General features: G+C 41.9%; 1 protein-coding gene across 2 annotated transcripts in view; it reads right to left on the bottom strand.

The window, feature by feature from the left end:
* ehmt1b (euchromatic histone-lysine N-methyltransferase 1b) overlaps window positions 1-14834 on the bottom strand; it is a 42684-nt gene that overhangs the window by 17005 nt on the left and 10845 nt on the right. The window contains exons 1-3 of one of the 2 annotated variants that reach the window (XM_004538462.5): window positions 4281-4403; window positions 905-995; window positions 296-816 (exon numbers count right to left, since the gene is read on the bottom strand). In XM_004538462.5, the coding sequence (XP_004538519.3) occupies window positions 296-816; window positions 905-995; window positions 4281-4304 (636 nt within the window). In that variant the 5' untranslated portion in view covers window positions 4305-4403. Of the gene's footprint in view, window positions 1-295; window positions 817-904; window positions 996-4280; window positions 4404-14834 lie in introns of those variants that run through there. The other variant, XM_004538463.4, reaches the window with a different exon arrangement.

The raw sequence follows: 14834 nt of genomic DNA, 5'->3' as shown, positions 1-14834 counted from the left end.
TCTGAGAACTCCTGTGTTGATGTATGATAGAGCTGCTGATATAAAGCATAATGCAAGCCTCTAGCAGTTTAATAGTACCCTAACTATGAAACTGCTATTGAAATTGCATACAGGGCAATATAAGCTGTATTACTATAAGAGTTGCTGCAGGGATAAACCTATTGTATATTGTAAGGGCATTTCTGACTTACAGATTTTTCCAATTTGGCCTTCAACTATTTTTATTCCTTAAGGTGTTGAAAAAAAACAAATCTAAAGCAAACATGATAATCCCTTGCTCTTGGTCATGGTTCACCTTTTGTGCAGGGCTGACAGCAGGTCTGGACATGGTCTTGCGCGCTCTGTGTACGGTGACTGGCGCTGGAACCGGGGAAGGAGATAAACTGGGGCCATTTTTAGTGTCTGGTGTCCCCTGCCCCGGCTTTGTCCCTGTACTGGGGGCAGTCCTTAGTGCACCTGAACTCTGTGCACTCCCAGATGCCGAGGCAGGGAGGGTTTTGGCTGCATGCCCCCCTGTCGGTGAGCCCGAGGGCAACCAGTTAGTCCTGTGAGGGGAAACTCCCAAACCTGGTGCCGCTGCAGCGCTGCCTTCCTGCTCCGGCTGCTGCTGCTTAGTGAGAATGAATCCATTGCTTCCAGTAACAGAACCATGCGGTGGCTCCGTGTCAGACGTGCCATTTTCATTTAACAACAGTACAGTCTTGTTATTTCCTGTTGTCAGGTCCTTGTGGCTTGTGTCGTCGCTCTCGGTGCCGTTCAGCATCACCTCTGCTGCAGGGGAAAAGGCCAGTCTGTCTGCTACCTCTTTGTCCCCATCTTCGCATTCAAACAAGACAAATTAAATCACAATGTGAACCCATCATTTACACAAATAAAATACGTTCAAGCGTATTTAGACAAATACCTGACTTCTCTTCTCCATTGCTTCCTGGATCTAGTCCCTCTTTCTTTGTGGATCCACCTTTATCCACGCAGCTCTTGGCTAGACCAGCGGGCTGATTTAAAGAAAAACAAAAAACAAAAAAAGTACATGTGAGGGAAACTGTTAAATTAAGCTTTATTAAATACATTTTTTGTGGATAACATTATCAAGTGGCTGCTTAGTTTGTAATGTGTCTAAAAATAGGCCCCCCAGGTGTTCCTAAAGCCTAAGACTATCTGAAAAGTGAGTGTAAAGACATATTTCTTGATAGAAATACCCCAAAAAGTCTGGTTTTAGCTTCTCAAAGCCACATTTGTGATCCAGGCCTAAGCAGGCATATCTCTGAATTAAACCATCATCCTTCGATGCACCTAATCCTGTGTAAAATCCCTTTTTATTTGTGCTTTTCAGTAATGTATCAGTGTCAGGAATACTGTAGAGCCAGCCAAGAGATTGGGGGCCACCACTATGCACTCTCATTGTCTCCGGCTTCTCTCCTTATATGCTACAACTAACCAGTGGAGCAACAGACGCCTGCCACAGCTTCAAAAGAAAACCAAATCACCCATCGACCGTCTTTACATCTCAGAGATAACAGCAGGAAACATAAAGACTCTTCCTCCGGAGCAGACCTTCATCTTCATGCTCACTCTGGAAAAACAGGCCCAAAGGAAACAGGAGGCCTTGAAGGAAAAATCATCGTGACTTCACTCTTATGCTTACTATTAAGGTCTACTTTGTTGCAAAGCCTTCTCTTTCAGCTCAAATATCAACATTTAGTCAATCTAGGCCAGTTCAACCTTGAGGAATTACACAGAACCAGCGCAGAAAATAAAGGTTTACACTTTCCCTAACCTCTTAAGACTCATTTAGGGCATATTTAGGGACAGACACGTGCTGATCAGTGGTGAGAGGTCATATCTGATGAGAAGTAAGTCAGGTACTGAAGCCAATTGCCCCAGGAAAGCAGAGGACTCATTTTCTTCTCACATTAAGCCAATCAAATATAGTCTGAGTGGTCTGCCATGCATCCTTTCTCCCTGTTTGCTTCCCAAGTGTCCACCATCCAGATAAAAGGCAAAGCCTATCCAAAAAAAAAAAATAAATACACTTTGCATAAAATATCAGTTAACCTTTATGAAGGAAAGCAGAGGACACATTTTCTTCTCACACAAAGCCAATCAAAAGACCTGAGAAAGAATAAGGCCACTATAAGCTAATGGATTCAGTCAGTTACTCTAAAGCCTCTCCTCAATGGCTCAGACAGTCAGACTGTGTGAGTCCTGATCTGCTTACAACCGAGACTCCAACTAAATAAACCGTCAGGAAACACGTCCCTGTTCATGCTCCTGAGCCAAACATGAACCTAATCAATTAGCAACAAGTCCAGGCCAAGGACTGGTCTGTGAGGGTTTGTCCCCAAAGAACATCTAGTCTGGGACAACCCTCTTTGGTGTATGATCAACATGGGGGAATCTAGTGAACACTTGTGAGCGTCAAGAGAAGAAGAATCTTTTAGTTCCCCTCCCTTCCCCCCCCCCCCAATGGTTTGAAGAAAGCCAGTTACACAAAAAACACACAAGCCTCAGCCCTCCCCCTAGTGGTGAAAAGTGGAACATACACAGTGGAGACAGGAGAAGGGGGAGGGAGGGAAGCAGAGAAGGCTGTCTGCAGATCGCCGCCATTTCGCAACCAGATTGTTTACTGACACAGCGCAGCCATTGCAGCAGTTTTCCACTAGATGGGGACTGAAGGGGTCTGGAAACTCATAGATGGGAATATGGAGGCTGCTGAAAGAAGCTCCAAAGCTGAAACCAAGGCTGTGAGAGCTAATCAGAGCCTAAGCTGCAACTATGAGTGCACAAAGAAGGCCCCAGTGGTTGAGTTACTAGTGATATTACACTATAAATATTAGAAAGAAGCTCATAGCACTATAAAGGATCAGCCTTTCCTGTCCATACAACTTAATGTGAACCTCTTATGTGACAAGGCAGGTGCTGATGTGGCCTATCTTTAGATCTGCTGAAAGAGACCTGAAAACAAGTCAGAGAGAGCTACCAAACCACAAACACATTACACAGGCAGCTATCAGGCTGCCGGGGCTGGCACTAAGTACCGAGTACCTAAGTACCCAGATGAGATAAAACAATAATGAACCCTGATCCCTCAAGAATGAAGAACCAATTTGCAAAACCTGTTCTCTGCTGTGATCTGCTTACATAAAAGTACCCCCGCCCCCATTACATGCTAATAAAAAAATCCTAAAAAATGCCCAATCGTACAGATCACCCTGACATTTAACTTGCTACCACTTCACAGTAACAGCCTGACACTGTGCTAAAGAAATCTGACAAAGAAGCTCTTTTTCCAGGTGGTTTAGGGATTGAAGCTGCAGACTGTAATTGCAAAAAACCCTCAGTTTGAATAGTCTGGGTGGTCTGTCATGCAGCCTCTCTTCTAGCTCATTTCCTGTCGTTTCCCAGCTGTCCACTGTCTAGATAAAAAGGCAAAGATAGCCTTAAAAAAAATAAAAATAATAATTGACTTGGCATAAAATTTCAGCTAACCTTTATGAATATGTCAATAATTAACCCGCCATGGGACACATTGTGCAAATGAACCAATGACCCCGAGTCAGAATCCAGCAGCTGGTAAACATAGCTCACATCACACCCCAATGTACTTCCTCTAAATTAATAAACAGCATCTGCAGTATATATCTGAACATACTGTAGCCTAGACAAGGGCCACAGTGACCTCATTACTACATACTGACCACTGAGAGAGTAGAGAAGAGAAGGGATTAAAGATAAAGGTATAACCAAAAAAAGGTGGCTGTACCTCACTTTAGAAAAATCAGGTAAATTTCAAGATCTTCAGGAGGTCACGCTTATCTTCCCATATTGAGATTGACATTTGTCATGAAGTGATTGCTCTAATTCAAAGGGAGCCGTCTCCAGTCACAGGATCCATCCATGCCATAATCACATCTCTCTGCTACCACACACACAAAAAACGCACAAACAAATCCTCTCTCCTTTAAGATCTAGTTTTCGATTTCAGGAATCCAGAGAAATCTGACAGATTAGAATTACTGACAGATGAGCAGCTCGAGGAGCACGCCTTAAATTAAAAAAACAAAACAAAACAAAAACAAAAGAAAGAAAGAAAGAAAAAACAAAAACAGAAACCTTCTCAAAGAGAAGACAGCAAGAGCTGAAACTAATTGGTAGTAACTTGGTCTAAAAGGAACTGGGAAGAAAGACTATGCATCTCCTCAGACCACTAAAAGCCAACTAAGGGTGAAGAATACAAAGCTAACATGTCGTTTCTCTTGTGCCTCCAGGAAGCATCATACCTGCTTTCTTCTCATGGCCTCCATTGAGGAGAAGAAGGCGGCAGAGAAGGAGTGAGTGAGGGAGAGTGTGTGTTTGAGAGAGAGAGAGAATGAGGGAGGACAGAGAGGGAGAGCGCGAGGATCTGTCGAACAGATTGTTCCTCCTTTCCTTTTCTTTCCCCGCATGCACATTCACCTCGCCGGTCATGTGACCTGGTGGCTCCCTCTGTCGGTCCTCTCTGTCAGAGGGTCTCCACAGAGCATGCTCAGTCATTTCCAACTGTAACACCACTCCATTCTCCCCCCCCAAACTGGAAGACCCCCACTGCCAACGAAGACCCAAATCACCACCCAAAGGCTGCATACCCAACAAGAATAAGAGGAAAAAGCCTGAACAACCAGCACGTACAGACGATTTTATATTCCTGTATTCATGCCAAATTCACTTATTCTATTTATACATATTTTGTAATTCCTTTCATCGTTTCATATAAAAATAATAAATCTTCTCGTCAGTAAAGGATTTTTAAGCTCCAAAAAGCCTCGACAGTATGCAGGCACTGCCGTTTCAGGTGGAGCAATGGAGAGAAGGAAGGAGGAGGTACAAGAAATGAGGCCCAAAACCAAACTGCTTTTCTTCATAGACAGCAGGCCACTTTTTGAACCTCTCAACAGGAGTATCTTTTGTCTCCACTCAGCTCAAGGCCAACAAACACCACTAAACATGGCCTGCCAGGCTCATGAAACAGATATTAAGTTATAGGCTGAGCAGCCATTAAAGAAGCCTGGAAACACTTAGAAAGGAAAGCACAAAAGGACCTGAAGATATCAGCCTACGAGATCAATCAAACTTAGCATAACATGTCAGTACAAAGGTTTTCCATCGTTGTTTTTGTTGTCTTTGTCGTACTTTGTTTTAATGTGATCAATGAATTGAATCATCTATCCAATAAAAAAAATGACATCAAGAGGAAGTATATCAACGAACCCTGACATTTTATTTTAGCATTTCTGCCAACAATTAACTCACAATTAATAAAAAAATCAAAAACATAAAAACAGGTTAGTTCATTGGGAGACTTCCTGGACAGGTAGGAATGCAGATGTAGAAATGCTACAGCTTATACTGTTTCACAGCTAAACAATAACAAGCTAATCCTGACATGTGAGCTATGCAACATGCCCAAGACAATGACGATGGAAGCAGGTTGGGAGGCATACCTTTCTGACATCTTGGGTGTCTAAAACATGAAAATACTCAAGTTATTATGAATAAAAAGGAGAAAACAAGCAGTTCTAACAGAAAGCATTATACTTTATATTTCATGAATGTTCATTTTAATTCTGGCTTCTAAATTATGACAGCCAAATAATCAGGACATAATTATTACTCTCTCTGTATTAATTTTCTCTACAAAGCTCTCCTTTTCCTGCTCCAAATCAAGCACTCCCATTTCCATTATATAAGTGCATTTGTGCCCCTCCTAAAAAGCTCAGTGAGTCCCTGATGATAATAAAAAATAAAAATATTTTTTAAGAAGTACTCTTTCACAAGGAGCTATTCAGCTATTCTTCAAAGATCGCTCACCAGCCAAAACATGCTCTCAAATAACATCGGCTTAATGATCCATTTATGCTCGCCACAATGGCTTTGTGCGCTGATCAGGTGACGTCATCACACAGCCACATCCATTTGTACTCGTGAAATTACTCGGCACTGCTGCAGTAATCTCTCTCCACGATTTCTGTCCACCCATGTTCGTTGTGTCATGTATGCTTGCAGAGGTGGACATGCTCACACAGCCATGCCTGAAACATGTCCATTTTGAAAATAACTGCACCTGCTATAATTTAACTTAAATGTGCAACCAGCTGAAACAACACTAAAGGACGACTTACACCAGCGGATGTGACGTCGCTTTTGTCATTTGAAACCACTCACAATGGTGAGAATGACAAGCATAAGGTCTCAAGACCAGTTGGTGATCCCTTACAACCACTGGTGGCTCAGGAAAAATGTGTGTTCCCCGATTGGTCGCAAGTGTTTGCTGTCTGCAACCAAGTTAAATTGATTGCAAAAAGGTTGCTGCATCAAAACCTTCCTTGTGATTTTCTTTGAAGATACTGCCTGTAGTTTGCATGGACAATGACAGCAGAAGTAGGCCTGGGAGACACCCATTTTTGTCATATCTTGTAGAGATTAGCATTTGAAGCAAAAATTCAATTTGTTATTCAGTGGGACCAGACAACCTCACTTGCCAACAGCTCTCCCTGATGAACACGTGTGTAGGCCAGCAAAACAAACACTCCACCACACTCCACACTCCAAAAACTACAAATAATAAAACCCAAGGCATCAATGTGGACTAAAATAAAAATAAAAAAAATAAAAAAAAGCTTCATATCTCAATCTGACTGAGCATTGATGGAACAAACTTGATTCATACAGACCCAACACAGAGGATGTGCTGCCAAAGTTCTGATGATAACACACAGCTACACACCCTCAGATGCTCCACGTCCATTTCCCAAAGTGTCTAAGCTTTTCTAGGAGTATAAAGGGACCCCTAAAAAAATATTAGAGGGGTAATCTAATTGTTGGCTCCTAGAAACCCTTAAAAAGCTATCCAGGATAAATCTATTATTATCTATTATTAGAAAAATGTGTTTTTGAAAAGACCCCATAGTTACTAAACCCTAGTAACCCTAAAAAGAGACTGCTAAGCCCAAATCATTTACATTGAGCAAATGTTAACTAGGGATGGGTACCGGTTCTGACATAAACGGTAGTGACCAGACCGAAAAGCAGTGCACATTTTGGTGCTTTTCCCCCCTGAGATGTCATACGCTTTGGATTTTAGCCGATCATTTTACCTTTCCAAGGATAGTAGGCGGGCCCAGGTACGTATGTTCTTTTAGAGCAGAGCTACAGATTAAAAATGCCCAAGGCGAAGAGGTAAAAAGTCTGGCTGTACTGAAACACCTCGAATCTGATGAAACTCCTGGCAACGCATAGTGTTTTTTTGAAAGCCGAAAAATGCACCGTATTTGATAGCTTGCTGCGAGACCTCACACTGAGCACATCTACTGCAGATGTGGTGCCTGTTATCGGACCCGGAGTTAGCAACATCCCCCCAAGAACCCGAGGAGTACAGTCCTGGCCCCTAGCCCTGCCAGTGTAGCAGAAATGATGACGGATGATGATGGCAGCAGCAGCCGTTCTTCTCTGGGTGAGCAGCTTAATGTTGTTCGTGTGCAATTTGTTTAAGCACCGGTTTGAGCACCGTTTAAGCACAGTCACCGTTTCAAAAGTACCGGTTTGGCACCGGTATCGGATAAAACCTAAACGATACCCATCCCTAATGTTAAGTAAAACAGAGTCATGTGAGAAATAATAAAGACAATCTCAAAGATGTCGACAACGACGATTGTACCGCATTTTGATCCGGGACGTAATCTGCATGAAAACAAGCGCTCACTGTTCCTGCTCAACAAATGACAAGGGCGGAGCCTTATACCACGTGATACAGAAGCTGTGCCGTGTGATGCTAAAATTAGCAGGGAAAAAACAACGGAGAGCACGTCAGGGATGACGAGAAAGTGACAGGAGAAAATCCGTCCCTGTCAACCACCCAAACATCAATAACAGGAACCTTATACAGCGCTTCCCTATACCCGTCGAACTCCCGCAGGCACAAAGAAATTACGGAGGCTATCACTTATCACCTGACCAAAGATATGGCTCCCATCAACACTGTGCAAAACGAGGGATTTAGGAAAATGATCAACACCCTAGACAAACGCTACAGAGTGCCGTCCCGCAACTATTTTTCTATTGTTGCACTACCTGCTCTATACACGCAGTGTCAAGCAACGGTGGAGACGGAATTTCAAGTAGTCATGTGCGATACCACTGATTTCCTTTCCGATCCGATACCAAGTAATTTTCAGGCGGGTATCGACGATACTGATCCGATACCGATACTTTATCCAAAAACCGTATTTTATTCTTTGTATCTCAAATTATAGCGTCATAATGATTGCAGGACATCAGATTACTTGTTCTTATCACTTAATAAGAATCCGAGAATCCCGGAGCCACCATTCTCCCGAATTTCCACCTGGACAACAAAATTGAAAAACCATATCGCAGAATTCATAGCGCGGCCCAGCCAATTCCAGTTTCCAACAATGGCGGCAGCTACTTAGTTTTAATATTACTCTTATTTCTCTTTCTGGGTCGCAAAAAAACCCAACTTTTAACATGTTTTCAGATGAGAATGTAGCTGTGTAAACTTCAAATATCTGAGCCGATCGACACATCGTTTTCAAACCCCCGCGGTCTTTCGCTACTCGGGTTAAACATGATATACAAGTCACTTTGATAACTTAAAAATGTTATTGTTTGGCTTTTTCAGTGTTTTATTTGTTCGTGAGTAAATCGGTTTGGCTAAGATTAAAGTTATTAGATTAGATTAAATTAAATTTAACTTTATTAATCCCTCGGGAGGGTTCCTCCGGGGTTTTCACACAGCCGAATAAACATCAAACAGAAAACTAATTAAAGAAAGTGTGAGACGGTCGAGAGTTTACGCCAGCGCCCGGTTATATTTTAGATAGCAAGGAGCAGATGGCTGAGTTTCACTCCACTGAGGGAACTCATGACGTACTACCTGGCTTTCTTTAGACCGTGAAGGGCGGGTCCTCAGGTGGAAGCAGCCTCTGAATTTGGACAACCCCGCTGTTTCTGTTCCGGCTAATAATAACGGTGACATTTAACGTATTTTATCCGATAAATAAACACTGTAAAATGTATTTATCAACCCCCCCCCCCAACAGCCCCTTTGAATGTCTCCCTAATTCTGAGGTCTCAAGGTTGGGAAAGTATAGCCACAACGCCTCACTCTTGGAGCACTTTTTTGCCACATGTATCGCAAACCATGACTCAGCTGTTTGAAACTGATGAATCAGAATTGGTTTGTAAAAATGCTGCAACTTCAGTGGTGTGGAACTGGTCTGGCTTTCGTCCATCAGATACACAACAAAGCACTATTTTTGGTAGAGCATGCTAGCGGGCTGTCGTTATTGCCGTGTTGTTTGGAAAATACGGCACACTTAAAAATCAATCCTTTGATTTTTCTGAATGTCGACAGTGCTCCTTATAATCCTGTGTGCCTTATGTATGAATTCTGTTTTTGTTTACTGACCTCGAAACGATTTTATGTCGTACACGGCGCTCGAAAATCTGTCAAATGTCTTAGTACGACTTTGCTAAGCTACAAACCCGCACCGCTTGATGGATTGTCGGAGCATTACGGCTATATTAGGCAGGCGCCTCGCGGAGTGATACGTACTGTGCTTCGACATAATATTACCATATTGTGTGTGTATTAGGGCTGCTCGATTATGGCAAAAATGATAATCACGATTATTTTCACTGAAATTGAGATCTCGATTATTTGATGATATTTATTTAACCCTTTAAGACCTACCATAGAACCAAGTTCGCCAGAACTTATATATATATATTTTTTTACATGTTGTAGTGCCATTTGTGGGAGCATTTCAAGTTGCTATACATCAATACAACTGTTATAGCCCATATTTTAATAATATGTATTCATTAAGTCCATAGTAATTACATTAATTGCAAAAAAGTGCATTAAACTACAAAAAAATTGAAAATCGTTTTTGTCTTTTTTTTTTTCTTCTTTTTTTTTTTTTTTTTTACATATATATATTTCTACTTGGGGAAATTTAAGAGGTTTATCCCTCAAAACTTTAAATACAAAAAAGTTGCAAAAAATACTTTACAACAACAGGAAATTTATTTTGAGTGTCTTCATAGTTTTATTTTAGAGATACAGCAATTTTTATATACTGCAGGAAAAACGAAAAACAATCTTATGATGCAAATTTGCAAAGAAAACAGCATGTGCATCAAAATAAACTATTTCCAGCAGTGCAATTCGAGTTCTAAGCATCCCAGAAACTATTCAGAAAAGTCAAACATTACTTATAAAAACACCAGAATAGGCTTTTAAGGCCTACAAGTAAAAAACTACATTTTCCGCGAAAATGACGTCACTTCCGGTTTCGGGCAGGAAATGGCGGACATGTGATAGTTCGCGCTGACGTCTGTTTCAATGTGGGAAGTGTTACGATCAGCTGATCGGATTGGCAAAGCGTTTCTGGAATATTATGTTTTTGTTCCTGCAAGCCTTTTTATGCAATTTTTGCAAAGCTATATGTGAAAGGAAACCGTGACCGAGGACAAGCTGATGGCATAAGATGCAAGTACAACTCCTCTGGTTTCAAATGCAAAAAAAATATTGCGCTAGCTTACATGGTTCAGGTTCTACAGGGATTTAAAAATAGTTACACAAAACGGAGCGTGCTGCTCTGACCGGCTTTAAAGGGTTAACAATAACAATGTATTGAATAATGATTTTAAAAAATAATATAAAATAGTGTGCAAATACTGATAACAGTGCAAATGTTTGCAATATAAGAAATAAATGAAAAATGTAAACATCTATGTTTAGTGAACTTTGCAGTGTTGCTCTGTGGTGCAGCTACGACACCATAGCAAAGTTTACACACTGTGTCTACTTGATCCACGTCTGACTCCACGAACCCATAATGTTTCCACACCACTGAAGTTTTTTTTTTACCTCTCTTTTCAACCAACGGCAGTCACTCTCCTCTCCAAATAACTTTTGCTTAGCTTTCCGAGCTTCCCTCGGGTCCATTTAATTGTTGTGACGCGTGTTTGAAACGCAGAGAGGTGCGCTCGATTTGCCACACCGAGCAGCGCGAGAGTAAAGCACGAGGGAGGGGCTAATAATCGGCTCAGTCATTTTTAAAGATCGTTGAAAGCCCAGATCGTAATCGTGATTAAAATTCAATTAATTGAGCAGCCCTAGTGTGTATAACCTCTTTTTAAGTTTTGTGGATATTATATATGGTTATGCTAAGGATATGTTGGCCAATTTACACTGGAAATGCCCTTTGGTTAAACGGTCAGCAAGGAATTTGCACTGTTAAATTTTTATATAACTTTAATGCACATAAAAAAATATATATATAGCTGCTTGTTTAAGTGAAAATACATTATTAGTGCAAAAAACCCCATCAAAGTTGTGGAGTTGTAAAGTATTTTGTCTAGTGTCAATTATATCGTCAGTTATATCGTTATCACAAATTTTCAAATGTATATCGTGATAAATATTTTTGGTCATATCGCCCTGCTCTACCGAGAAAAATAAGTGTTGTGATTATTTTGGTCAATTTTATAATTTCAATTATTTAACACAAGATATTAACTATATTAAAAAAAACTGCATGATGTTTGTTAAACAGTGGATTCTCTTAGCTTTAAATGTAATTCAACTGAAAATCAAATAAACATGACACAGGTTCATTTGACAATGAGTTGGGCCGGGACTAGCGGGTCTTTTTGACAGTGAAGCCCATCTCGCAAAGGCAAGTAGACTGCTGTCAGAACTACCTACTCGTCTCAGGTTTTCCACTGGGTGGTAGCACATAGGACCAGGTACTTTTTTTATTACTTACTCAGCTGGGGTTCCACATGATATTAGGCAACCCGAAAATGTGACATCAACAGTCTGCATGCTACCGACTGGCTATTCAGTGGCGTCACTCGAGTCATGAAAGAGTCTTTTTTTTGAAAATCAAAACCACTCTTATTAAAACTTAGCAATGAGGGGAATGGGTAAACAAAGAAAGAAAGAACACCGTAGTCCCCAAACAAAAAGTCATACACTAACCAGCAGGTATACCAACGTCTTGACGTCCTCCATTGTTGTGGTGTTGTGTTGTATACAAATTGTGTCACTGGACTTTCACCTGTGTTTCTATAACGACCCCACGCAGACTAAATCTTACTCGATTGTAATTGGAAATGACTGCATGGCAGGGCATGGTCTGTGGCGCAGCTGCGGGGGAGGCGGACACACCTGACCGGCATCTGCAATAATCAATTACAGTGGTGCCAAAACCCAGAAATCGAGCATGGCGGAACTACGACTGGGCCAGCCAGGCGAAGTGCTAAACCAAATGGTGGCCGGGAGAGCGGAAGGAGCAGGTGGCAATGTTACGCCGCCAGTGGAAACAGCCGCAGGACCGCACAGAGTGCCTGATGCAGCTCGGATTGGGTCCTGGCTGACACTGCCACCTCCCCCATCGGCGTCCCACGTATGGCCAACGCCATTCGGTCCGGGTGTCCGGCAGAGGGACTTGCTCAGCCTGAGCTGGTTGACAGTGTGCAGGAGAGTCCTGCTCATCCAGAGCATCCGCTGCTCAACTGGAGGAGGTCAGAGTGCAGGAGGGACCTGCGCACCAGCTGGACCTGCCTCGTTTCTACCAGAGACCAGCGTGCGGTGGGGTCCTGCATGCCAGCCGCCTGCGAACCTCGGCTCACATCCGTAACTGCTGCGCCAACGCCGCTTGCCATGCAGCCGAGCCAACACATACCTGCTGCCGAATAGGTTCGGCCGGATGACTCCCCGGCCTCATTCAAGCGATGGGGGTATGTGGCAAGGCGTGGTCTGTGGTGTGGCTGCAGGGGAGGCAGACACACCTGAGCGGCATCAGCAATCACGCCTCACTGGCTTAAAAGCAGAATGAACTGAATTCTGTTGTTGTTAGTGGTGTGTTTAGCTGGCAACTGAAAAGCTGCCACCGTGCATAACTTGTGACAACCGGAAATAAAAGAAAAAGTGCTGAAAAGTGGGAAAATGTGGTGGAGTCTGTCATGCATTGTTTAGAGACAATGTCTAGCCTTAACAGCCTTAGCCTCTAGCATTAATTTACAACAAAATTGAATTAGTTGCCTTACCTGATCTTTACACACCCAGTGTGATTTGAAGCTCTGCAAAGGAGGCAGACAAGATAGCACACACACCCAATGCTGATGTTCGAATTAACCCAGGATGCACACGCTTTAAAGTGGCAGCACCAAGATAAAGCCAACCATGAGGTTCAAACACAAAACCTTCTTGCTTTGAAGCAACAGTCATAAATACTGGTTCACCATGCTACCCTTAGTTTTCAAATGGTTCTTTCATGTTGGTGTTTTCTTTTGGGATATATAAGCACCTAGTTGGTGAAGTGGTTCCTACAAAGAAGGGTTGCCACACAGGAAATAAAACATTTTCCCACTTTGCTTTCACTTTTACAGTGAAATCAACTTCAAAGAATCAGCAGGCGATCCTTCTGCATTATATCTATGCTGGGGGTGTGTCATAACCGCAAAGGCTTGAAACCCCTACACTGTACCCCATCATGCACCTCACTAAAAATGTAACTACACATCACATAAATGCAACCTTCAGTTACTGAGATTGGCCCATTGAGTAACATTTCCTCCTAAACAGTTCTGGTCAATTCTTCTTGTGATACCATTTTTTTAAAGTGACTAAATGAAAAAGGCTGAAGAAGAAGACGAAGAAGAACTCCACCATCAACTAATGTTTTGGCATAATAATGACCACAGAGCAATAGGGATGGGTACTGATGGTTCTGACATAATTGGTAGTAACCAGAACGAAAAGCAGCGCACATTTCGGTGCTTTTCACCTGTCCAAGGATAGTAGGTTTATACAGTTACATTCTCGCCTGAAAATATGTTAAACGTTTATTTTGTGACCCAGAAAGAATAATAAGAGTAATATTAAAACTAACTAGCTGCCGCCATTGTTGGAAACTGAGCTGGGCTGCGCTATGAATTCTGGGACGGAGCTACTTCTTCTTCGGGGTTTAACGGCAGCTGGCATCCTTGTACATGCAGTGCTGCCATCTTCTGTTTCACTCCGTTATTACAAACTTAAATCCTACTACTTATTCCTGCGTCTTTTGTGATCTTACAAAGCTTCAAACGACGCGTCGACTATTGAATCAGTCGTCGACGATTTTGATAGTCGACGTAATCGTGACTAGTCGACTAATCGTGGCAGCCCTACTAACCACGTTATTAAATTAAGGCATGTAAGGTGAACTGGCAAACACCGTCGTAGTTACATGCGGCTGTCTTCTTGTTTGATGGCAGATACTCCCTTCACCCTGGCCAAAAAGGCTAAAATGACCAAAGAAAAAGTGCAGAAAAAAGGAGACTGCTAAAAATAAAAACATATGAGGTTTTTGGACAAAGTTTGTGTTTTCCATTCTTTAAGCACCGGTTCGAGCACCGGTTCGAGCACCGTTTAAGCACGGTCACCGTTTCAAAAGTAGCGGTTTGGCACCGGTATCGTATAAAACCTAAACGATACCCATCCCTACAGAGCAATATGGTTATGAGGTTAAATGGGGTTGAACTAGCACTACTATAAATGTTGGCAATAGCAGTGGTGCTGGACATTTCTATAGGTGCTACATAACTTGCAACTCTGTCTTACACATTTACAATAGCTTATTTAAAAAAAATAAATAAATAAACACTACTAGGTTTAATAAAATCTTTAGTATCCAAATTTTTTATTTTTATTTAAAAAAAAAAAAAAAAAAAAAAAGAAGACAGGGTTGGGTAAAATTCATATTTTAACTGGAATCTGGAAT

This window comes from Maylandia zebra, linkage group LG7, assembly GCF_041146795.1.
Source record: "Maylandia zebra isolate NMK-2024a linkage group LG7, Mzebra_GT3a, whole genome shotgun sequence".
Taxonomy (NCBI): Eukaryota; Metazoa; Chordata; class Actinopteri; order Cichliformes; family Cichlidae; genus Maylandia; species Maylandia zebra.
This window is presented reverse-complemented; position numbering and strand designations above follow the sequence as displayed.